General features: G+C 41.5%; 1 protein-coding gene across 1 annotated transcript; it reads left to right on the plus strand.

Annotated features, from left to right (window-relative positions):
- The first annotated feature begins 1,739 nt into the window (after positions 1–1,739).
- Positions 1,740–25,567, plus strand: IFFO1 (intermediate filament family orphan 1). Its single transcript, XM_026688023.2, is given in 10 exon segments — positions 1,740–2,150; positions 2,152–2,601; positions 14,512–14,572; positions 14,651–14,746; positions 15,270–15,410; positions 16,220–16,377; positions 17,250–17,370; positions 20,909–21,004; positions 23,992–24,122; positions 24,850–25,567. Coding segments are annotated over 10 exon segments (1,713 nt in total). The 5' UTR covers positions 1,740–1,794; the 3' UTR covers positions 24,953–25,567.
- The last annotated feature ends 514 nt before the right edge of the window (positions 25,568–26,081 follow it).

Genomic DNA, 26,081 nt, shown 5'->3' on the forward strand with positions numbered 1-26,081 from the left:
TACTGCACAACTCTTGTTTCTGAAAAGTGTGCTTATTTATTCTACAAGATCTTCATGAGGTATTTCCTCATGAAGATATTTCCTCATGAGGTAAAAATGTGATGGAATATTTGGAAATCTCTCCCTCCCCCCCTCTCACACACACACAAATATGATGAGGGGGAGAGAGTACAACAGGGCAAGAGTACCTTAGAAGTACTCTCTACTTCAGAGTAGTCTGAATTTTAATGCCTGCCCTAATAGCAGGGAATATGGACAAGATGGGAGCCAAAATGGAACCAGGTATTTGGTAAGCTGGAGTGAATTTGAGCAGAAGCCCAAGGAGGCTGTTCCCCTGCAAAGTACGGGAACTTAACTGCTGAAACCACACAATGTTGTGTGAATTCCAGAATACAAAATGAGTGTGAACTGAGAAAGAAGGCTGGAAAGTGGAAACCATCTGACTGGAGGTAAATATACAGGGCCCCATTTTGTTTCAGATCATGCTGGTCTTTCAATTCCTTTTAAGGAAAGCAATTCGTTTGGATATTAAGAATGTGGTCAATATGCTTGTCAATAACGTGCAAAGATTTTTTTCATTAGTAGGTATCTTTTGGGATCTTTTTCACAGGATTATACTATACTGAACAAATTAGTGTTCCTTCCAAATGTATATTCCACAGTTCGCCCCCAGGTTCAGATAATGGGTGAACAAGTTAAACAGTTTGGACAGAAAGCTGCTCTGTGGAGATTCTCAGGTGTCCTTAGGATTTTTATATGTTAAAATAAATCATCATCAAGCTACTTACCGCTAAGTCTGCCTAAAGTGAGCCATTACAATTGCAGCTCTTAATGCCTGCTGCTGTGATTTTTATGCCAAATCTCATGCTCTATTTGGAGAGCAAGATTCAGTTGCAGGGAATGACAAGAGGTACATTTGAAGAAATCAGCCAAATGTTAGTGTGTTTTTGACTCTGACTTTTTCTTTTGTTCAGTTGGAAACAGTTTTTGCAGGTGGGACTTGATGAAACCTAACTTTCTTTACAGGCAACAAATATGCCTCTACCACACTAGTGGAAAACAGCCAGGAGCAGATTTTCAATAAATAAAGAAGTCCCTGAAAGGCAACCATTACATAGCTTTCTTTTCATTCATTCACCTCTGAAATGCTAGGTTACTGGCTTCAAAAGGTTCAGAAGCTAAGGTTAACAGGGGATTCATCTGTTCCATTTTGTGTGTTTTCTGCTTTTCAGCGTGTAAACGATCTCGGTCGCTGGCAAAGGCTTGTTCCGTTGGTTTTGGATAGGGTCAGCAGCACGTCCGTTCAGCACCTTTTGTCGCTATTTATGGGTCTAAACTTGCCCAGCCTTCTGATCTCCAAGGCGAGCTAAAGGGGATAATGCAAAACGACGGTAGGCGGTAAAAGAAGAAGAAAAAGTGAGGGGGGGACCCCAGGCGGACCCTCCTGCTTTGTCTGACGGGTCGAGCAATTCATTCTCCGACGCTTTAGCTGGGGAGAGAGAAGCTGCAACCCGGATCCTCGGTGGCAACCGCAGCCGCGGCCTCAGAGCCAGACCAGGCGGGCCAGGGAGCGGTCGCCTCAACCCGCCGTCCGTGGGGGCGCGCATCCCTCCTCCCGCAGGACGCCGCACTGTCTTCTGTTGTCCAGCGCCGCATCCCTCCCTCCGCAACGCGGGGCTCCTCCCCGCCCCTCTTCCGCGGCGGGCGGCGGGGATTGGCTGCTGGGGCTGCGCCTCTCCGCCCAGCGGCCGCTTCCCCCTTCCCTGTCGCAGCTGCGGGACGGCTGGCGGAGCCATGAACCCGTTATTCGGCCCAAACCTCTTCCTCCTGCAGCAGGAGCAGCAGGGCTTGGGGGCAGCGGCGGGCCCCGAGCAGCGCCAACGCCAGCAGCTGCCGGGCCTCCTTTTTCTTCCCCACGAGCCCCAGGGGGACTCGCTCGACGGGGAACTGGCCCCGCCGGCTTCCCTCGCCGCCGGGTCTTCCTTCCCGGCGCCGCCGGCCGCCATGGCCCTCCGCAACGACCTGGGCTCCAACATCAACGTGCTGAAGACCCTCAACCTCCGCTTCCGATGCTTCCTGGCCAAGGTGCACGAGTTGGAGCGCCGCAATCGGCAGCTGGAGAAGCAGCTCCAGCAGGCCCTGGAGGAAGGGGGGGGGCCGTCGGGGCAGCCTGCAGCGCCGGGACCAAGCCGTCCAGACCGGTTTTATCAGCCCCATCCGCCCGCTGGGACTCTCCCTGACCAGCGGGGCTAGCAGCGGCATCCGGCCGGTGGGACTGGGCAGCAGCACGGCGAGGGTGCCGCTTTCCCCCAGTTGCCACCACCCAGGAGCACCGCTCACCCCGACTTCTTGCCAGTCTCCCTCTTTGCCCAGCAGCGCTTTCTCTGCCTCTTCCCGTTTCCTGCCCGGGACCATCTGGTCGTTCTCCCAGGCTCGCCGTCTGGGGCCAGGCCTAGAGACTACCGTAGTTCAGGGGCCTGGAGTCTCCTGGATGCACCCGGATGGAGTTGGGGTGCAGATAGACACCATCACCCCTGAAATCCGGGCTCTCTACAATGTCCTGGCCAAGGTGAAGAGGGAACGGGATGAATACAAGCGCAGGTGAGGTGAAGCGGCAAGAGAGGGGCTGGCTGCGGTCAGGGAACCTGGGAAAGTTTTAAAGGCTTCTTCGGGGAGCCTTCTGTCCCCATAGAGCAGAGGTCTTCAAACGTGGCAACTTGAAGACTTGTGGACTTCAACTCCCAGAATTCTCCAGCCAGATATATGTCCACAAGTCTTAAAGTTGCCAAGTTTGGAGAGCCCTTGCCATAGAGTCACTGCCATCATGGGAATCTCAAAAAAAGAAAAAGAAAAAGAAAACCGGCATTGGGGGCACTTCCTTCTCTGTGAGCCCTCTTCGAAATGTTTTTCCTAGCTTTAAAAGTAAAAAAAAAAAAAAAACAATGGGAGAGAACAGCTTGTTCCGGTATGGGCCTTATATAAACTTGTTTGGTATGATGCTATTTTAGGGCAAAATCTAAGCTTTTGGAGACTTTTCATTGGAAGAGGAGAATGAAACATCATTTCTCCTCTTGAGCGCATTGGTCTCTTTCAGAGAGGAGAAAACAGTTGCGCAGCCTCCCCTGGGCTTGTTCTTTCTTGGAACAACATTTAAAAAAAAAACACCATAAGACAAAAAGATCGGGCTTGAAGCAGAGTCAGCCTCTTTTGCTTTGCTTTTCAAGTCTTCTCCACTTGTGCCTTCTCTGTTTTTTCTCCATTTTCTTGACGAAACACCACAAAACTAAGACTGCGTGGTGCTCCCCTGTTATCGGTTCCTACCTAACGATTCTCCCCTCTCAGTCACATCTTTTGCCACTGGTGAGGGGAGGAGGGAGAGGAAGGTGCAGAAATTCAACTCTCAGCAAGATCTCGGTATGCAATATTACTGTTACAGGAGTACTGTATTATTTATATCCTACTGTCAGCACATGTAGCACGCAGGAGACGTGCACAGCTTCGATTTATTTATATTAGCGATGGCTGAATTCTTGTCACCTAGATTTAGACAGGGAATGACAAGAGATACATTTGAATAATCAGCCAAATGTGAGTGGGTCCTCTGAGTTTTTCTTTCCTTCAGTTGAAAACCGCTTCTGCAGGTAAGACTTGCTGAAGCCTAACATTCTTTACAGGCTACAAATGTGTATTTACCACAAAAGAGGAAAACAGCCAAGAGCAGATTTTCAATAAATAAGTCCCTGAAAGGTAAACATTAAATAACATTCTATACCAGTCGCTTCTGAAATGCTAGGCTAGTGACTTCAAAAGAACTTAAGAAAGTACAGTTGAATATATGTCAGGTACACTTTGGACAAAGGGGTGAAGGCAGAGAACACTTTTGGAAAAATTCTTCCTCAGAAATGTGTTCAGTTATTACAGTTCTCTAGAGACCCTCTGCAGATTTTCTCCTATCAGAAGTATGTGCCATTTAGAAGCAGTGGATGATCTACGCAAAAGGACCTTCCTTTTTGGGTCAACCCCATGGTGGCGTGCCCATTTCAACTTTCCTCTGCTAAGTCATTTTTTTTTTCTAAAATACTTTTTTTTCATCCAGGCTTTTAAACTTAGCTCTTTTTCAAATCTAGATTTGTCAATGTCTTTTTTTCTTTTTCTTTTGATTAATACTCCACCCACCCCTCAAAAAACCCAACCTCTTGGGAACTGAGCATCCCACAATCTAGTAAAACAAAGAATTATATACTGTATTTAATAAATTGAATGTCAATCTGAAACAGAAGAAATAAGGAGATATACAGGGCTTGCAATGTTCATGGGTGTTTCAATATTCTAAAGTCAGTCTTCACTTATTAGACACAGATAAGAAGTGTCAAGTTCAAATCTTTGGTCAGCCTTGAATCTCGCTGGCTATCCCTTACAAAACTGGTCAAGTAAGGTCTGTTGGCAAAAGGAATTTAACACAGTAAATACAGAGCACTAAGTCATATGGGTTTATTTGTTTATAGTTGAAGTATAAATATGATCCCAACCATTGTTGTTTTTAAGTCATCATTTTTGGCATTGCATAATGTGTAAACTAGGACATGGTGATTTATTCAACAAAAGCAGTGTGTGAAGCTAGTTATGCACATCAGAAGGAGACATTGCCCATCAGAGAATAAAAATTGCTTTGCATTCTGCAGCTTTATCCAAATATAAAATTAGGTATTAGATATGAGATTCTGGCAATATTTTTTTTTCAGAAGCATTAAATATGCAGAAATGGAGACAGACTGGATTCCTAAATGTTGAAAGCTAGCCAGATTTCAAAGTCTTAGATATTTGTCTACATAGCAGAATTGGTAAAGCTGTAGAAAAAAAGAATCCCAATGCTGATGTAAGCTGATATATCTTCCACTTTCAGGGAAATATAAAATGATCTCATTTGTGGGCTTTTCTTCCTTCACCAATCAAATTGCTCAAAGCTAAAATATTATGCCCTCTGCAGTATGGCACACGGTGCTGTCTGTATAGCATAAAGATATTGCTGTGGATAAGCATTTCAATCTACTGTACATTTCTGAGATCTATCTTCATTGCTCTTTGCTCAGTCTCCCAAAAAAAAAAAAAAAACCACACCAACCATCCTTTGGTTAGGGTTTGGATGTTTCATTGGAAGCCCATTCTGTTAAAAGTATTGGAACAGAGTCCTTGGCTCATTTTGAACTGATAAACACACTTTCTATGGAAGAATCAGATTATGTCAGATCTGGTTTACCACCTTATCTGTATCAATGCTGGGTTTAGAACAGGTTGGAGTGGGATCAGGCAAAGAACCTGAGATTTTTATTTGCAGAGAACTGATATGGCAGACCTCTACTTTATTGAGGTTTTGTGTTAATCCCTTACCATTCCCAAATATTTTACCATGTTCTTGTGCTCTTCTACAGCAGAGTGTTCTTGCTGGCAGGCCTAGACACCCTACTTCAACGGCATTGACTGGGAGATCTAGTATTATTGCCTATCAAAACTGCTTATGCACATGCTAAGATACTGAAATTAGATCAGTCACACAAGCGCTTTGGAATTATCCCTCACCTAAAGGTTGGCACTAATCTCCCTAAACAAGCTTGATCCCTTAGTTTGATCCTAAACAGGGAATTGGGCGTTTATTACTAAATAATATTCCAAAGTTCCCAGAAAAGTAGCTAAATCCTGTGTAATCATTGTTAAAATTGACCAGATCGGAATAAAAGCCTGTTATGCTTAGTTTCTGTTATAAACATGATGCTTGTACTTTAACCATGTTTATGTCAATAAATAAATATAAGTCAGCTTTCTGCACCAGCATCCTCTTCGCTGGCTGTCCTAGGATATTCAAGTGGCCAGTCCTGGATTAAAAGACCAAGATTATGATCTGTCACTATATGTATGCTTTTACCCAAATTAGCAAAATACCTGCAACTAATTCCAATGCGATTGCTATCATTATCTTGTGTTTCATGATTCATTGCTCTTTCAAGACAGTAATGAAACCTCACTTCTCCCATCCATATATTGCCTTTCTCAACAAGTTAAGTGAGAGGGAAACAGATGATCATTCTTGGCAGCGTTCGGATACAGCTAAGTGTTTTGCTCAGACCGAAACAAGTCCCTTCTGCTGAATCACCTTCCAGAGGCTGTATTAAAAAGTCTAGGACACTTCATTAATATAACATTTCTGGGTTCCATAACCTAGAACTATACAAATTGATTCAAGTGAAAACTTTAGAGTTCAAACGTGTACACAAGAACCATGATCGTATTTCTGCTCTTAAACCTGTTACTTGGAATCCTTCTCAGTAGGGCTAGTAAAGGAGAGACAGGGAATAGTTGAGGTGGTTGTTGTTGAGGTGGGTGTTGTTATTCAGTCACTAAGTCAAGTCCAACTCTTTGTCACACCATGGACCACAGCATGCCAGGCCCCCCCTTGTCCTCCACTGTCTCCTGGAATCTGTCCAAGTTCATGTTCATTTCATCAATTACACTGAATAACCATCTCATTCTCTGCTGTCTCCTTCTTCTTTTGCCTTCAACCTTTCCCAACATCAAGGTCTTTTCCAATGAGGGAGCAGACGAGGACCAGGCACTGACTTTACCTTCTACTTTGTAATTTCTCTTATAAGACTTCAGTTCCGTGCATTTTTATTTTGTGGGTAATTAACCACAAAAACTAACACGCAAAACCTACCCTTCTTGGTGGTGTGTGGAAACAGGGCAAAATCAGTACAGTAGTTGATGCTTTAAACTTTAAAAAATGCAATAAATGTTTCTGGAGTTTATGGTATTATATTTATATTAAATAGTAATATTAGTATTACATAAATATTTCCAATAATAAGTGAGATTATACTATATCCCAAAGATGCTTTTTTTCAAAAGGCAACTGGGCTTTGTTTTTCTTTGAAAACATTTTGCTTCTCATTCAAGAAGTTTCTTCAGTTCAATATTTGTAGGGACAAATATTGTCAATTCATCCACTAATCAATATGTCTAATCTAAACTGTAGACTGACGCTATCTTTCCCTGATAGTCTGAAGAGGGATTATTGGATTAGGGAATATTTTATCACACCAAATCCTCCTCCTTTGAATCTTCTTGAAAATAGTTGTTGAAAAGGTTCAATAAGAAGAATAGAATCCCCCAACTCAGTTGGGTGAGTGGGAATTCAGATTCAATGTGAGTTAGCATATACCGGTATATGATACTGTTTTATTTACTTCATTTATATGACTATATTTCTACATGAAGTGAAGTCAAGGTCACTTTATTAGACAATGTATTTTGCACAGAAAATTGAGTCTGTAGCTCTGTTTTTGAGGCTTGGATAGATCGTTGCATGTTAACCACAAGTTGGAGGAGAAAATAAACAATTGTTTCACTCTGTGTTTCTGCATCGTATTTCTAAAGCTGTCCTTATAAATCACTTCTGCGGTACCGCAATCCTCTAAATTAGAAACAGGAACGCTGTAGTTCTGTAGAGGCAGCTGAATCACAATTCTCAGATGACATGGCAAGGGGTGAAAGATGCTGCAATAACAACACCTAGAGAGGATTTTGTATGCCTTTTCCTAAACTACAGCTTATGGTAGCATATTGAATGCCTTTTCCTACAGCTCCCATGATTCTCTTTGACCCCACCTGCCTGGAGACTGCTAGACAGAAAAGGCTGCTTTTAGGATAGCTAAGACTATGATGGACAAGAGATCTTTCTGTATCTAGCTGTATTCAGCCCTTTCCTTCAGCATTCAGATTTGGCATGTATGTGCATATGCACACACACATATGTGCCATCCATTCCAGACAACGAAGAAAACAACTTGATATAGAGTTTTCTCCTCTCACTTAAGGAGGGGGGGAAACTCTGGATCAAGTTGTTTTCTTTGTTATCTGGAGAAGAGACAAGAGAAAAATTGAGTCCATTTGCAGAAATCGGGGAATGAGTTGGAGTTTGAGATTCCAAATGTATATTGATTGATCTTTCAGTTTTGACAATTAGAAGTGCTAAGTGTAGACATGAGATGACTGTGCAAAGTTGATGTCTGCAGAAAACACAGTCCTAAAGTTGGAAGGGATTTTAAAAAGGATTGCAAAATCTCGCTAACCTGAAGCATCTAGGGCACGTTTATTTTATGATCGAAGAATTTGGCCTCCTTTTTCTATTTAATACTGTTAATTTATTTAATCTTAGAATAAAGTTTAGAATAAAGTGCCTTTTTGAGGTTTACTTTAGTTATAGCAACGTCATAGTGAACAAGAGCCTGATTCCCGATGGCTCTTCCTGCCATTTGGAAGCATTAAACAAGCCACAAAACCTTGTTTAGGACATATTTACATCTAAACTGGGATCTCTGCAGTGAGATGTGAAGATGCAATAGTTTCTAAATTCGACTTGATGAAAGCTAATTAATTGATGTGATTGTAAATTGAGAGAACATTTGCTTCCAGATCTCCTAACAAGCCAAAATCAATATTTAAAACATGTTTTGATTCTAGCGTGCTATAAAGCTACAAGCCAGAGATTGTGATTTGGTGATGCTGAAACAAGTCATAGTTGATGGTCCCTGGTTTGTTTAGATAAGAAAGAACCAAAATCAGGTACCATGCACAACCAACTTATTTGATTCCCTAGCAAGACAGAATTCTGAGTTCTATTAAATGTTGACTTAATTTGACCATTTATGTTATAAATGTGCTTTGATTTGTTTGACCTACCTAACTCATGTGCCTGTTTCTCCAAAATCTTGGGGATTACAGTTTTATTATGGCAATGAGAATCTATTTGCAATCCTTGGTATCTTTTTGCCTCACATAGAATGTAATAACGCTGCAAAATTTTCAGAAATCAGTCAACAAATGTAAGACTGCATTGTAAATATGCTCTGAAATGATGACCCTCCTTTCTGGCTCCATTGTGGGAGAACTGGGCGTATCTAGGGCAAATATCAAGTGCTGAAGTCAGGGCAGGAGTCGGGACACATTGTTCTCATGCTGCATTTGTGAGGTTTTCTGTCTCTTTAATTAGACCAATACAGCAATGAGATTCCTCTACAATTTATACAAAGAGGGAATGTACAAGAGATATGAATAGTCTCACTCCAGTTATGGGCTGTAAGGGGCCATTTAATGTGGCTCTTGTGGACCAAAACTAATCTTCAGAAATCTGGTACTCGTAGAACCACCATTCCCAATAGATTGAATCCGGGACTAAACATGATCGCTTTGTCCTTATTTGCAGAATTTAATGTAAATCAGATAGTCATAGAATGTAAGGGTTGGACGTTAGTTTGGAGATCACCTACTGCCCCCCTCTGCCTAATTAGGACAATTATTTCCCCACACCTTCCACCTTTTTTTTATTTCTATGAAACCATTCATTTAGTAGAAAATGTCAGATCAGTTATACAGCACAGACTACATGGGCATTTATAATTATGTAACTAAGTTATTGCACTATAAATCTGGGAGCATGTTAGAGCCATGACACAGGGAACCAAAAGTGCTGTCCAGAGTGGTTTCCCTGGACTGGATGCACTTGATTCTAGAGACCTAGTAGAGTTTCCCTTTCTACTGAAAAGATGATGTCTTCAGGAAATCGCACTTTGTTGCACGGAGAAGAGAGCTATGCTGATTGGGTGTTGTTCTTTCAGTTGCTTTGGTTCAGTTGGGAATTGGTTTGCTGGCCCCCCCCCCCCGTTTTTTTGGGTGGGGAGGGGAGATGTGAGTGATGAAGTCAGTCCTGGATGCCCTCTGCTTGCTTAGGTTGTGCAAAGTGGGATGGAGAGACTCTTGCAGTAAGACTATTATTAGGCAATGCTGCATTGCAGATGTGAATGAAAACCTGGTGGGGAGGGCAAAGAGAAGTTGAGGCTGAATGTAGAAAAAAAAAAAAAGGGAAAGCAGGCTTGGCTTTTTCTCCCGGGTTTTAATGGCACATCGTCTGGTTGGTTTTGCTCTTTGACCAGTACTCAGTCCAATTCCACCCGTTAATAAGACAGAAATGAAAAAGTTGAATGCTGGCCATAACGATTTTGGGAGGGACCTAAAGTGTGTGTTCTCATTCCAGAAGGCTAGTGAAGTACAATGGTTTACTAAAGGTAGAAGCTGCAAACAATTTAAATCACACTTACTGTCTTTTTTGTATGTATGAAAAGCCAGCATCTGACATTTTGTCACTTGTGATTTTAAACATAAGAGAGTCATTCTCTATAGTATAAGCAGCCTCAGTTTCTCTTGTATCCATCTCTTTGGAGGGAGAGAACTTGGGCTTCTAAGGTACTCTAAAGTAGAGAGTACTTCTAAGGTACTCTTGCCCTGTTGTACTCTCTCCCCCTCATCATATTTGTGGGGGGAGGGGGGAGGGAGAGATTTCCAAATATTCCATCACATTTTTACCTCATGAGGAAATACCTTCATGAGGAAATACCTCATGAAGATCTTGCAGAATAAATAAGCACACTTTTCAGAAACAAGAGTTGTGCAGTATCTTGTACAGTTTTTCATAACATGGGAATGCCCATGTTTGTTTCGTGTGGGAATCCTTTTATATTTCAAAAGAGCAACAAATGTCTATGTTCAAGAGTTGCAGATAGCAAGAGTTGCGGAGAGAGTTTGTTGGAATTCACAGCAGATAATTTGTAGTGGGAGGGTTGGGACTGGATTGGTATGCCTGTGCACCCACATTTTTTAAGTGGGTATATGATAATCCTAGCTATTTGTTGCTCCCTTAACATTTCCTAAAGACTTTTGCTTGTGTGTGTGTGTGTGTTTACATCTTCCTTCATGCCCTCAACTTGAGTCATCCATTCTTTTCTATATTCTGCTCAGTTTTCTGTGTTCTTTCTCTGTGAGTAATCATCCATTTGTTTTGATTCTTTAGGGTGGGGAGAGTTTTTTCTGGCCTACAGCCTGCAGGATATTTGCCTTGGACTTTGCCAAAGGGAGAAAAAAAGACCACTGAGCAAGGCAAAGTGGTCTTTGGTTATAAAAGAAAAAGAGCAGTTAAAATGGGGTTAATTTTATGCAGTGTTTAAAGCAGAGGTCTCCAGCCTCGGCCACTTTACACCTGGAGGACTTCAACTCCCAGAATTCCCCAGCCAGGTGGCTGGGGAATTCTGGGAGTTGAAGTCCTCCAGGCTTAAAGTGGCCAAGGTTGGAGTCCCCTGGTTTAAAGAGTGTTCAGAGTGGGAGGGAAAAGAAACACTGGCATACTAGTTTCATGCTGTATCTCCTGATCTAATACCTTTCCCTCTGTTGACTTTCTGGGAATGGTGAGATGGCTTTGTTTAACCCTAGTCAGTTACTGGGGCATTCATCTCTTGGCCTTGCAACGTAGGTCAACCAATTCCAGCAGCACATATTTTCCATCAGACTTGTTGTGTTTATAGCATTCTGCTTCTCCATGGAGATCTAGCAGATGAATCATAAAGTAGTTTGGTTGGTACAGTAACATCTTTTATGTAACCGAATCACAGAATTACAGAGTTGGAAGGAACCTTGAAAGTCTTCTCATCCACCCCCCCTGCTCAAGCAGGAGACCCTATACCATTATCAGACAGATGACCGTCTGATAAAAACTTTGAGTAAAAGAACACCCACAACTTCTGGGGGCAAGCTGGTTCTCTCCTTGATTAGCTTCCATCTGTTGCTTCTTGTTCTACCTTCAGGTGCTTTGGAGTGTAGGTTGACCCAGGGGTGGGATTCTACAGGTTCGCACCTATTTGCTAGAACCGGTTGTTAACATTCTAAGCAGTTCGGAGAACTGGATGTTAGAAGAAATTACTGGCCTAATCCTGTAAGGAAGGCAGGAAGGAAACATTCTGGTGTTGCTTACAGAAACTGCCTCTCCGTTAACCCTTATTACATTCTTGGCAGGACTAGACTTCCTGTCTCAGGAACTTCTCTGGAGTTTTTTTCCCCTCCTTTGCTGGTACTTTGCTTGTGTGGAGTGACCATTCAAAGTTACAATGGCACTGAAAAAAGTGACTTATGACCGTTTTTCACACTTACGACTGTTGCAGCATCCCCACAGTCATGAGAGGCCAGGCGAGGAGATGCATGCCTCGATGTGAGGGATGTTGAGTTGGCCACACCCAGCCAGTCACATGACCACCACGCCACGCCTACCAACTAAGCCATGCCCACAGAACCGGTTGTTAAAAAATTTGAATCCCACCCCTGGGTTGACCCCCCCCCCCCAGAACAGAGAAGACATGGGGTCAATCAAGAGGTTCTGAGAAGCTACCATCCCCATAAAATGCTCCCTTCAAAATTACAAGGCAAAGGATTCTCAGATTGGAAAGAAATTTCAGAAACGCTTGGAGTCTGCTTTTTATAAGGAAAAGTTCTCCCATTGGATGCAACTAGAGCTTTGGGGTTTTCCAGTGTAGAATAAAAGGGAAGAGTAGATGAGGAGTTGGTTTCATTCCTACTCTGAAACTTCATGGTGCCATTTTTGTATTGTAAATGGAAGATGTTATTTGTAGCTCAATGATACGGTCCTTCCAAATATACTAGTGATTCAGTGATTTTCAGCAGCTAAGCAAATATGCAAGCTCTAAACTACCTTATTTACATATACTGGCTCAAGGGACTTTAGTCCAAGTAGTGTATTTATTTAATTTAGCTTCCACTCTTCAATTTACATCAAACCTTAGGGCCTTTATTGTGTTAGATGGGACTATTCTGGCAAACTATATTAAAATCTTCCCATATTGCAAAATCTGCCTCCCTTGTAATTTAGTTATATATTATTTATTTAATTATAAAATTTATAGGCAGCTCATCTTACCTCAAGGTAACTCTTGGCTTACAATTTCTAATGATAAGTGTTGGGATTTTGTGGTGGAATTTTAAACTTTTTAAAAAGTTAGAAACATTCCACACTTTCTTCTAGTACTTATTTTTTATTTAAATCAAAACCTTGCTGTTGAAAAATAATTTATGGTATATTCCTTGTCCCTTCCCACATTTTATTGTTAAAAGAAAATAAGTTTGGCAAGAACCCAGTAGAATAATTTAAGCAATTTGAAAGCTACATCTATAGAGTAGCTATATTCTGTAACCTTTGTGTAACACATGCACGTTCATGTACGTTAGGTTGCATATTTTCTGCCAGTTCTGCATTGTGTGTGTGTGTGAGTGCGCGCACTTATTTTGCGCATGTGTGTGTGCACGCACGCATGTGCTTTTTAATCATTCTTGGCTTGTAGTGTCTGTCTGGATTACAGTTCATCCCTGCAGTTTTCTTGGCAAAATATTTAGAAATGGTTTGCCTTTTTTTCTTCTTCCTAGGATTGAGAGAGGTGACTGGCCTAAGGGTGGCTTTTTGCACAAGACAGGACTTGGATTCAAATCTCCCTACTCTTACATATCTGCCTTAACCACTTCACCAAACCGATTCTCAGTGTTAGCTTCTGGAAATTCACATGACACCCCATTCCTGAGTGTGTACTTTGCCTTTGAACTGTACTTTTTCAAGTCTTGTTACTACAGAAACTGGCTTCCTTTTTCCGGATGAAAACTGGTGTCCGTCTCTGCCCTCATTTACAATGGGCTGGGATACAAGGATGCCTTTCTAGATTTTTCAGGTTCTGGAACTTCGCACTTGGGTTTTCCAAATCTCTGTTTTGCTCTCTTTCCCTTGTAGAATTGCATTTGATTGCCGTTTCTCCCAAATCCAGAGCTTTCTACTATTGTTACAACGAAAAGGAATTGTTTCAATGTTGTAGACAAAGGCTCTTATGGCTGATTTAATACCCTATAGAGATTAGAATGGTTCTGAAGCATTTGCTCTAGTTAGTTGGCATTAGAAAATTGATACTCTGTAGGCCAGAGACAGCTGAGTGCCAGGTATAGATGCGGAAGAAAGGAGAGGAAAACTCTTGCATTTAGACATGCCCATCGGCCTGATCCAGCATTGCAGGGATGAAAGGCGGGGACCATCTGTCATGACAGTACATTCTGAGTGTGCTGCAGTTACTAAACATAGTTTGTGGTTACTCTTCTCAATTGAGAGGGGGAGAGTAGCCAGTGAATCCAGATTAAGATGAGATAAGCGTGTGGGGTGAGACTCCCACCTGTCATAGGAACACATTCCAGTGGGGTAACTGCTTATTTGCAGCACTTCTCTTCTCTAGACCAGGGGGGCTCCAATCTTGGCAACTTTAAGACTTGTGGACTTCCCAAAATTCCTCAGCCGGCAAAGCTCTAGATCAGGGGTCTCCAACCTTGGCAACTTTAAGACTTGTGGACTTCAACTCCCAGAATTCCTCAGCCAGCTTAGCTGGCTGAGGAATTCTGGGAGTTGAAGTCCACAAGTCTTAAAGTTGCCAAGGTTGGAGACCCCTGATCTAGATGACATCCATTTAAAGTTCCTCCAATGGGACCAGGTTGCACTGGGGAGCACGGAGTCGAGGAGGGTTGGGCTTTGCATCATGCCACCCCTCTGGGGTCAAATCCAGTGTCCTAGCCTTGGCCTGTTTGACTTCTCAGGTGGGAAGAGGAGTACACGTTGCGTGTTCAGCTGCAGGACCAAGTGACCGAGCTACATGAGGTAAGGTTACTTGTTTACTTCCTCCTCTCTGCAACCTGCCTCTGTCTTTGTCTTTATGCGTCTCTGTCTCTCAACCAGGAAGCCCAAGAAGCAGAGGCCTGTCAGGAGGAGCTGGCCATGAAGGTGGAGAAGCTAAAAGCAGAGCTGGTTGTTTTCAAAGGACTGATGAGTAATGTAAGCATGCTATTCCCAAGGTCTACCTCTATAGACAGACACCCTCCCCACCTACCCCCGCCAACTTCCTGATGGTGTTTCTGGTTCTTTTCTCAGGCTTTGGGTTAGGGTGGTGGGAACCCTTATTGGGTACCATGAGATGTTTGTTTATTGATGCCTGGATTCACCATCTTTTTTAATGTTCGATGTTTCTATTTTGATTGCATATTTGTTATGTCGTTTTAATGTCCTGAGCCACCCAGAGTCAATTGGACTTACGCAGTGTCCTAAACCCAAATACTGAAATTAAATATTACATTTATTTCAGGACTGGAAAGAGACAGCAAATAAATAACTACAGATGGCCATAATATTTGGAGAACAACCAAATGTCTGGCTATAAAACATGACGCCATACATACACAATTGTTCCCTTCTCTACCTTGCTCCTAAATGAGACCTCCAAACCAGACTAATTTGTGCTAGAGGCTACAGAGAGATTGGCCTAATTCTTCTCTCTTTTGTTTCTTCTGCCTGTGTTAAGAATCTTAGTGAGCTGGACACCAAGATCCAGGAGAAGGCCATGAAGGTAGACATGGACATTTGTCGACGTATCGATATCACAGCTAAATTGTGTGATGTAGCTCAACAGCGCAACTGCGAGGACATGATCAAAATGTTTCAGGTGAGAGGCACCCAATTCCCTTCCCACCTGGAGCCGAAACATCTAAGGGCAAAGTCCCCTTCACTCTATCTTCATTCCATGTGTTCACCTCTGACTATGGCCGAGTCAGGCAGGCATGTTGAATTGGAGGGCAACTCCCACAAAGGGAGCCCCAGAACGTCTCTCCATCCAGTTTTGGTGGGCCGTCTCTGGGGAAAAGTTGCCGGAGAAGGAGACATGGTGCAAAGCATGTGTGTCCCTCTAACACCTTCTCTCTCCTTTCCTCCCCACCCCCTTTCTCTCTCTTTCTTTGTCTTATTCACTTGCTCACTTTCTTGCACTATTTTGCACACATTCTTCTTTCTCTTCTTCCTTTTACAGAAGCAGTTGGTTAGTTTTTTATTTTCATTAAGCTGGAAAAAATATCCAAGTTAGAAGCTTTTCTTTAAAATAAAACTTAACTGCAAATCCTGGCATTTTTCTCATTGTCCTTATGTCTTGTTTTGTCTTCTTGCCTCCATCTCTGACGTGTGATTTGAGTTCCTTTATATGAACCCCCATCCGATTCCATCTTCAGCTGCTTAGCTTTTAATTTTTAAAAAATAAAGGTTTCTAATCTTGCATTTTAGTCATCACATCATCTTTAACTTGGTCATAATAAGCTTCCCTCTCTCTTTCTCTGTCTCTCTCTCTCTCTACCTACCTATCTACCCCTTTCTCTCTCTCCCATCCCATCCCACCCCATCATCCTTTGCATCTCTTTTCACCCATCCACCTACAATCTCCAACCCAACTTCGTTCTGTAGTCTCTGCACTTGTCTCCCATTAAGGTCCCAGCTACAGTGGGGCGGAAACGGGAGCGAAAGCTGGTCAGTGAGGAGGACACCTCCCTCTGTGAGAGTGAAGCCCCCAAAAAAGTAGAAGAGGAAGAAGAGGATGAGACCACTGCGAGCATCAACGAAGAGATGCAGAGGATGCTGAATCAGTTGTGAGTGAGGCATGCCTGCAGTGGGGTGGGGGGAAAAAGAGAGGCACCAATCTCAAGTTCAGGAATTGCCTATCCCGTATCTGAAAGCAAGCTTTTTAAACAGCACCACTGAATTTGAACCTTGTTATTGGAAAAACAAGGGTCGTTTAAGAAAAAAAGCAAATATAAGAGGCTCTTCCCTTACCTTTAACTTTGTAAAATGGAATGATTCTCCTGGGTTCTGGAAAGGGGAATAGCCTCTGTACAGTCTTGTGTATTGTGGGACCATTCAAGAATCACATGGATGTTTCCTTTTGGAGGAGCTGCTTGGAGAAACCAACTTTATGCTGGAAGCGTTCTGGCTGTGGGTGCTGGGAAAGAGGGACCGGTCTGTTACCCAACTGCTGTAACTCCTGGGTTACATATGGCCACCATATGCAAGAAACATCCACTCCAGAATTAGAGAGGGCTGGAAGCAGTGGTGGAATTCAAAAAAAAATTACTACCAGTTTTGTGGGCGTAGCTTGGTGGCCATGGCTTGGTGAGGGTGGCAGGGGAAGGATATTGTAAAATCCCCAATTCCCTCCCCACCCCACTCACCTGCTTTCTCCTGTTCAGGGCAACAAAAGGAGACCCAGCCGATCAGCTGGGACTCGGGAGGCAGAGAATAGACGGGGACAGAGCCAGTCAGAGGTGATATTCCAAACTACTCAAAATTTCCACTACTGGTTCTCCAGAACTGGTCAGAACCTGCTGAATACCACTCTGACTGGAAGGTTTTCTCCAAACCTGTCATGTCTAATAGGAAATGTGGAAGAAAATGTAGCAAAGTCACTTCTTTTGTTGTAGCATTTTTTACTTATTCTCTCCACTGATTTACAATTTATCCTCAGGAGGGAATATGATTTTGAAGATGACTGTGACAGCCTCACCTGGGAGGAGACTGAAGAAACGCTGCTGTTGTGGGAAGATTTTTCTGGCTATGCTATTGCTGCTGCTGAGGCACAAGGAGAGGTAACATACAGCTTCTGCCTTCCAAGCAGTCTTTTTTTGTCATCTCCAGATTCTGCCCCGTTCACTTCTACATGAGATCTCTCCTATTGTTTACTGGGTTCTTTGACTCATTTCTATATCCTGGTGGTGGAACTGTGGTGGTGCAGTGGTTAGAATGCAATATTGCAGGCTAAGTGTGCTCACTGCCAGGAGTTCGATCTTGACCAGCTCAAGGTTGACTTAGCCTTCCATCCTTCTGATGTTAGTAAAATGAGGACCCAGATTTTGTTGGGGAAATATGTTGACCTTGTAAACCACCCAGAGAGTGCTGTAAAGCACTATGGAGCTTTATACAAGTGTAAGTGCTAAGTGCTTTACTGTACATTTCAGGATAGTGAGGAGGGCTGTGTGTTTGGCACATGTTCACATGTGTATATAAGACACATCAACTTTCTGACCAAGTTGTTTGAATAAATAGATTTCCTTGGTTTCAAATACATATTTGAATTTCTTTTTTTTTAAAGAGCAATGAGCTCATCAGGTTGGATTGCCTGATCATCAGCAATCCCTTCAATTATCAAGACTTTGTCCTTGCCTTGAAGTAACATAAACTATGATCCACAAAGTAAGGAGGAAAACTGCCTCTTCTTGGGAAGTTTATTTATTTCAAACTCAATAACAACTCTGGGCAGCTCACAATATAATAAACAGGAAAATCCCCCACAATGCAAAGATGGGATCCAGTTACCCTGTACCAAAACACAAGACACATCCATCCATTCATCGCAACCTAAGGCCCAGGGAAAATACCAGGGTCCAATTATAGGAACAGAAGACACTCAGGATGGAAAGAACATAGATTTTAGAAACAATCACGTTCCACAGGACAGGTGCATATAATGCAGTTTTCAAGTCTTTGTATACTCTGAACACCTAAGTCCCCGTTCTCTCATATTGTGAAATGTTGCTATCTGGTCATATATAGCAACAGCACTTAGATTATATACTGCTTCACAGTGCTTTTACAGCCCTCTCTTAGAGATTTACAGAATCAGCATATCGCCCCCAACAATCTGGGTCCTCACATAAGTGATCCATCTACCCTCTAGTAGAGAAAGAAGACAATTATACATACTTTGAAGTCCCTACATTTATTTCTCTGGTTTCTTGAAAGGGTGGCTAACCAAGTAATTTGTTGACCATCTTGTACAATGTTTAGGTTGGAATTCTGTTATGAATAGTCCCAGGGTTACTTATACTACTGAGTGATGCACTTGCCAGTTGACGTAGAAATAAATTCTCAGACAAGGATTCTGTGTACATGAAGAGTATAAAGTTAGAGTTGTCAGCATATGCCAGATTATGGCTTCCTTTCTGTGACATGAAACTCAGCCTTTGTGGTGTGTCTGTAGAATTGATTTGTCTTTGGAGGCAGTGCCATATCACTGGGCCAAGCATAAGAAAGTAAGGAAAATAGATCAGGGGTCTCCTCTCCAACCTTAGCAACTTTTAAGATTTGTGGACTTCAACTTGAAGTCCACAAGTCTTAAAACTGCCAAGGTTGGAGACCCCTGAAATAGATGATCAATTGATGCACACATTATGCAACTAACAGCAATAAATTAATCATGAATACCTGATATAATATAAAAACAATTAAAATAGTATAAATTAGCTCCAACTGAAAAAAAAATGGCTGAAGAAGAAATGTATTTCCCAAGAAGTAAAGAGATAAAAGAAGTTAAAAAAAAAAAAACCTTTTCCTGTATACCTGACAAATGGACCTCAGAGAGTGAAAATCTCTTTATTAAGAGAGCCTTTCGTGTTGTTGTTGTTGTTGTTGTTGTTGTTGTTGTTGTTGTTGTTGTTATTATGGTTTATTGCTGATTTATTTATCAATTTATATTCCTCCTTTCCTCCGGGAGGGGCTGAAGGTAGCATAGATAGATATTTCACTTCTATTTTTTCACCACAACCCACAATGCTGGAAAGTAGGTTGAGCCGAATAAGTGACTGGTTGAAAGTCATTCTAAAGCTTCCATGCTTGGGGTCTCCCCAGGGTTAGTCCAACTGCTTAACCATTGTACCACACTGCTTCTCTGTTGCTCGTTTATCTATCACACTTACATAAATATGATAGATACATAAACAATAAAAAATAGATAAATGTGATAAATAAAAAATAAATACATAAATGTGATGACAGGAGGAGTTGACCTCTTCAACTCCTCCCCTCGGGATGCCACTGCAGAGTATTGTATCCCAAAACAACTAGACACAAAGACAGTTTTTTTCCTGCAAAGCATTTAATTTCCACAGTTCTGTTTTATGTCTTAAGTATATTGCCTATGTGGTATGGCTGTGTTACTTTGATCCTTCTCATCTGTCCCACTACTTTCTCTATTGGTATCATTATTATGGTTATTATCCTTCATTATTATGATTATTATTGTTGCTTTCCACATACTTATGAGCTTATGCACCGAAAATAAATTCCTCATGTGTCTAAATCACACTTGGCTATTAAAGATATTCTGTTCTGTTTTGTTCTGTTCTCTTCCGTTCCGTTCCATTCCACTCCACTCCATTGTCACCTAACTCATAGAACATGCTTTTGTTCTGTTATTCTTTAGCATCTAGGAAGATTAGATACATAGGTAGTAATCTGTGCAGATGTTTTAATAAAGTCATAATGTTTTGTTTTGTTACCAATTTTTAAACCAGTTTAGAAAAATAGTGGAATGAGAAAGGAAGCCTAAGTAGAGTAATGATGCAAAGGTGCGAAATTGGGGCAAGGTTTAAATCTTTTCCTCAACCAGGGAATTAATTGGATGCTTTTAGTTCATATATTGTTTCCTTCTCTCCCCTATGAAAGGGTAAAATAAGGTGGTGAAGGAAATCTCTTTCAATGCTTTGTAGGAAGGATATTTTGGAAGAGATAGATACGGAAGCATTTGAAGATTTTAAAGAAAATGATGGTAGGTTCTGATTGCTCCAGATTGCCTGAAGTGGAGAGCATTTTGATGTAGCTGAGGCATCTAGATTATCTATAAGAATGGCCTGAAGCAAAGCATGTTGAAACAGTAAGCCTTAAAAACACTATAAATAACATAGTTATTAGAAAATGTACTAGAAATGAGAACTCAATTTTCCAAGATTGTTTACCATCTCCCACATTTTTTGGTGCTGCTTTTAGCGTCTTGAAATACAATTCATTATTGTATAACGCATATGAAGTTTTGAACAGTTGCATGTATGTTTTCTGAGCCACCTCTAAATGTGGGCTGTCTGTTACAAAAAGGCAGAGAGAGAGAGAGAAAGTGATTTTCCTGATACCAACCAGCCAACATCATGGTTGAGGCAAAGTGAATTTACAGCTTGAATTTAGCTTACCCAAACTTACATTACACTAATTCTCAGGTGAAATTGCCTTTCTGGAAACAATATAATAAATGATTTTTAAAAGAGAAACAATGGTTATATGATCTCTTCTGCCATGTGATAGGAATGACTCCCCCTCTAACCTTGGTTTCAATGAATGTTCTCTCTCTTTCTTCAGCAATCAGATGACAGTTTGGAGAAAGTGATCAAGGACACAGAGTCACTCTTCAAAAGCAGAGAGAAGGAATATCAGGAAACCATTGGCCAAATTGAGGTGGGAAAAAAACAATATCTGTCAGGTTTGGAAGCAAGAGAAACACAAGTTGCCTTCACCTTATCAAATATAAATCTTGCAAACTGGCATAGCCCAATGCAAATGTCATGGCTTAGGAAAGCTAGATGGCAATGGCAAAAATAAAAATAATAATGAAGGAAAGCAGTGAAATCTCTCTAGAAAAAGAAAAAAAAGGGAAAAAATGAAAACCAGTGTGTGTCCTACATAGATAAATTACTCATGGGAAGTTGCCAAGTTTACACAATGCATAATGTGGTTTGATTTTGACTTAGAATTATGTATAAAGCAACTTCTGATTTCTTTGGCATAGCGTGGTTAAAACAAAATCTGCACTGGTATAATGTCTGGGTTTTAAGAATTCCAAAAGCGTTTATCTAAAGAGGAATATCCTTTTTTTTTTTTTTTGTAAATTTTATTTGAGTTTTCACAAAAAGAAAAAAAATACAAATAAAACATCTTTTTTGAAAGTAGCGTAATCCCGGGTTACATTTCTTCGTACAGACACAAATTCAAGTTCATGCCCATTTTTATATTCTATTCCATATCTTATTACTATTTTACATTTTCTGCATAGCTTCTCCCCTCTTTTAATTTTCTCAATTTTATTTTAATTATCTCATCTTAATTCAAATCATTATATTTGTATTTTTTGTCTGTCCTGTTTCAATTATCTATTATCTTTTCTCATTAAACAAAATTTCTCCTGTAGTTACTGATTGGAGTATGACGCCTTTATATCTTTTAAGTTTATCCATTTAACTCTTATTTAGGCTTCAATATATACCCTAAAGTTATAACATTCAATATAATACATAACTTCCATTCGGATTCTGCTTGGTACATACACACTATATTCTTTAAAAAAGAAAAAATTATAAATGTATGTAATTAAAACAACACATTCCATTCCACTTCAATTCTATCATTAATATTAATATTCATTAAAGTCTTAACTTCTTTAACATTACGTTTCAATTAAATATCATACTTCTATGGGAACAATTATAAGCTTTCCATAATTAATTCCCCCCCTCTTCACTTATATTTTATAAAACATTAACTAATTAAAATGTTCCCGTTCCTTCCTAATTCAATTTTCTCATTTTATTTCACTTATTTTATTAACAAACATTTCACTAAATTACACTAACTATTTTATCCCTCATTTTAATCAAATATTGTTTCCAATTTTCTAAAGTTATTTCTATTACTAATATAACAATACAATCTTATGTACCTTTACAGAATCCCTTTTTCAGTTAGATTTTCAACCATTATCTCTAAATAGGTCCTGTTTCTATATATGTTGCTCCGGTCCTTTGTAACTTCTTTTCCTTTCCTTCTTCCCTCTCTTCTTCTCTCTCCCCTTTTTACCCCCTTGTCTTTCTACCTCTATTTCTCTCTTCTGTATTCCCCTTTTCTGTTGCTTTCCAGTATTATACTTTTTTTTAAATTATTTTTCTTTTCTTTGGTTGTTTTTTAAATCTTAAATTCTCCATTCTCCCCCCCTTTCTTTTTCTTCCCCACATAAAATTACTTATTCATTAAAGATGGCTTCTTCTTTGTCCCAGTCTTCTTGTTTTGCAGACGTTTCTTGTTGTTTCTCATAGTTCCAAATCTCCATTTCTCAGAATTGAAAAATGAAGCCAAAAGAACCCTTCCCTTCTTGTGCATCTTCTTTGTACTTTTTAAGTTCCATTTTCAATTCATCCAGAAGTAGTGCCATTGTATAAATTTTTAAACAACCACCCGATTAATTTTAGTCATTCAAATGTAATAACCAAGAATCCAAAGAACACCAAATAATCCAAATACACGCAGGCTGTTTCTTTTTGTTCTTTTTTTTCACTTTCTCTTCTTGGGGTTACTGTTTAGTTGCAAAGTTTCAGTTAAAATGTATCTTTTAGAAGTCTTGTTGAAGTTTTACTGTAGATTCTTTTTAATTCCAGGCAGTCTCCTCCCTCTTCCAGATCCTGCCCTTATTCTTTTTCTCTCCCTTCCTGCTTATGAAAAAATAATTTTTTAGTGTCCAGAAATCTTTATTATCCCTTTGGCATTTTATTTTCAGCTTAATTGCCTATTGATGTCAAAGCAGATTTTTCCGATTTCTTATTTAAGTCTCTTAGTTGTCAGTATAGGGAAGGAGAGAGAAGGGGAAAAAAAGCCAAACCTTTCCCTTTTCACTTTCCTTCGCTGCTTCCGACTCTTCTTTGGGAGCAATGTTATTTTTTTGTAAGTTTAAATTCCAGGGTACCTTAGTTGTTGCTTTTACAATTTAACCCGGTCAGCCAAAACTTTCACTTCTTATCTTTCTCCTGCACATTCTTTTCCGCTCAAGTTCTTCTTTGTGGTGGCCATTTCTGACCACCGCTGCAACCGCCTTTGGGAACGGGAGTAATGGCCAGCTGAGGAGGAGAGATGCAGCTCTCCTCAACCCTGCTGGCAGTCTCCTCCCTCTTCACCACCTCTACAGGGTGGCTTAGCCCTGAAACCAGCCGGCTCAGGGCGCTCCAGCAGCGAGCCCAGACTGAAACCGCTCACGATCGCGGATTTCTGTCTGTTGCGGAAGAGACTTCAAACTGGAAGTGCAAAGAGGAATATCCTTTTATGCTGGGTGTCCAATTATTGCATCCACAGAGTTGAGGTGCAGTAAACGGTCAAATGGCAACGCTCTAGAACATAGGGTAGCCTATTTCTTGATCACACTAAACTAGAGCATGGCTATGATGAAAATCAGTTTTTATGCACAAATGGAAGAAGCACTGTAGTGAAGGACAACCACAGAGGAAATTATGTATGTATGTATGTATGTATATGACAAAGTTGGGATACGGAGTGGCATAAGGGAATATTTGCCTGACTAGCCACATAGGTACAACCAGCCTTTTGGAAAGCAGCAGGAGGTAGCATATTGTCCCCAATATTGTTGGCAGAATGATCCACTGTGTTGCTACCATTTTATTTAGCTGGAATTAGCAACAGCAAAGAATGACATGAACCGGCATCTGCATGAATACATGGAAATGTGCAGCATGAAGCGTGGGCTGGATGTGCAGATGGAGACATGCCGTCGCCTCATCACCCAGTCTGGAGACAGGTAAGTGCCCATGGGATATATATAGTCCTAGTACAACAGTCCTAGTACAACAATATAGTCCTGTTGTATTCCTAGAGGGCATGAGGAGCGGGTTGGGGGTTCGATCATAGGAGTCCTCCAGGTAGCACTAAGAGGTGCAGAAGGGTCTATGGGTGAGACCAGGCAACATGGACATCTGGAGTTCTCTGTTACGGGAGCACATCAAAGTGGGGGGTGGGGGATAATGGCAAACCTGAGCTGGATTCTGAGTGATTGGCTGTAACCCCCCCCCTTGCAGACTTGCAGGAGTTGTGTTTCGTGCCATGTGTCTCTAGAAGGTGATGCAGTTTTGTCAGATGCAATCGCTGTCGAACAACAACTTTCATCGGAAAAAGAAGCACCACTGATCGGCCAGGCCTTTGCACTAGCTTATGGGACAATGAATTCAATGCAGCACTGGGGCTAGGGAAGACTTTTGACTTTCCCAACCAACTGTAATCCTAGGCTTAGCAAAGAACCCACCCAATGCAGCTCCCTCCTTGCACGCCTCAGTTTCCTCTTTGTGCTCTTCAGTAGGGCCCGCTCTAGTTATGAAGCCGCCTTCAGCCAAGTCTCTCCTTGCAACTTGTGCCCTGTCCTGATGGCCTGATGCTTCTTGAGCCCTGGGTCTGACTCCTTTGAGGCCTCTTCCCTCTTCTCCTAGCCCTAGTGCCCATGTGACCCTCCTCCCGCCCTTTTTTTCTTTCAGAAAATCTCCTGCTTTTACTCCGGTACCGAACTGTGAATCGGCCCCAAACGAGGAAACAGAGGAGTCCGATCATGATCTCCCAAGTGATGCCTCGATAAGATAATGAGGGAGGCTTTGTCCCCTCTGCGTGTCCCCCTCCTGTCCCAGGAGTGTGAGCGTATTGAGGGGGAGATTTGTCCTAGCTAAAGCTCTGAGGGGCAGGAAGGGGCAAGAAGCCGCTCCGAGAATTCTGCCACTCATGCCCTCCCTACTTGAAGGTGGAGCCGAGCCAACCAAGATGCCCAGGGCAAGGAGATGTCCCAGCTCTTTCCCACCCCTTCCTACTCCTTCCTACTAGCCATTGCTTGTGTTGGGAGGCTCCCATCTAACTGTATCTGGCGCCCTGAAGATTTGCCTTACGAAGCCCCGTCTTCCTTGCAGCCTCCAAACGTATGTGGCTCTCCTCCCCCTGCTGTATGTAAGGCAGGGTCTGCCTATCTCAGCAAAACTGAACTTTCTCTTGGTGCCAAGTAGACCGAAGGCTGGGCTAATAGAGCCCTCCCTCCAGGCCACAACGTACACAACAGGGACACTTTGTTGTGGAGACACAGAAGGAACCCCATCCCTCCACCTCAGCTCTGTCCTTGCCTTGCTTGGCTGGGCCCTTCTGGTGCCGAAGTCCTATGTGATGTGTTATGTCTGGAAATAAGAACATTAAATGATTATCTTCCTTTTTCAATAGCTGTTGTTAGTGAGTTTGTTTCTGAAATGTGTGTCTCGTGAAGCCAAGTTTTTTAAAAGATACATAATGACCCTGTTCTGAGCAACGAGATGGGTGGGTTTTCAGATGACCCCAAATTATTCACAAGGGTATATGCAAACCGCAAAAAACTCCAGACATGGTGAATGAGCCATAAAATTCCAGGCGGGACACCTGTAAATGAGACAGTGATGCAAAACCTCCTAAATTTAAATCCATGATACAAACTGGGAAATATCTCTTAAGAAGAGGGGAATGAATAGAATAGAATAGAATTCTTTATTGATCAAGTGGGATTGGACACACAAGGAATTTGTCTTGGTGCAAAGTGTACATAAAAGAAAAGATACATTCATCAAGAGTCAAGAATCATAAGGTACTTAATAATATTATTAACTTAATAATAATAATAATTACTTAATAATAGTCATAGGGTACAATAGGCAATCAAATCATACTAGGAAACAGTCCATAAAAATCGTTAGGATACAAG

Source organism: Notechis scutatus, chromosome 2 (genome assembly GCF_049901735.1).
Source record: "Notechis scutatus isolate UNSWTSFEM ecotype Mainland chromosome 2, rNotScu1.2, whole genome shotgun sequence".
Classification (NCBI taxonomy): domain Eukaryota; kingdom Metazoa; phylum Chordata; class Lepidosauria; order Squamata; family Elapidae; genus Notechis; species Notechis scutatus.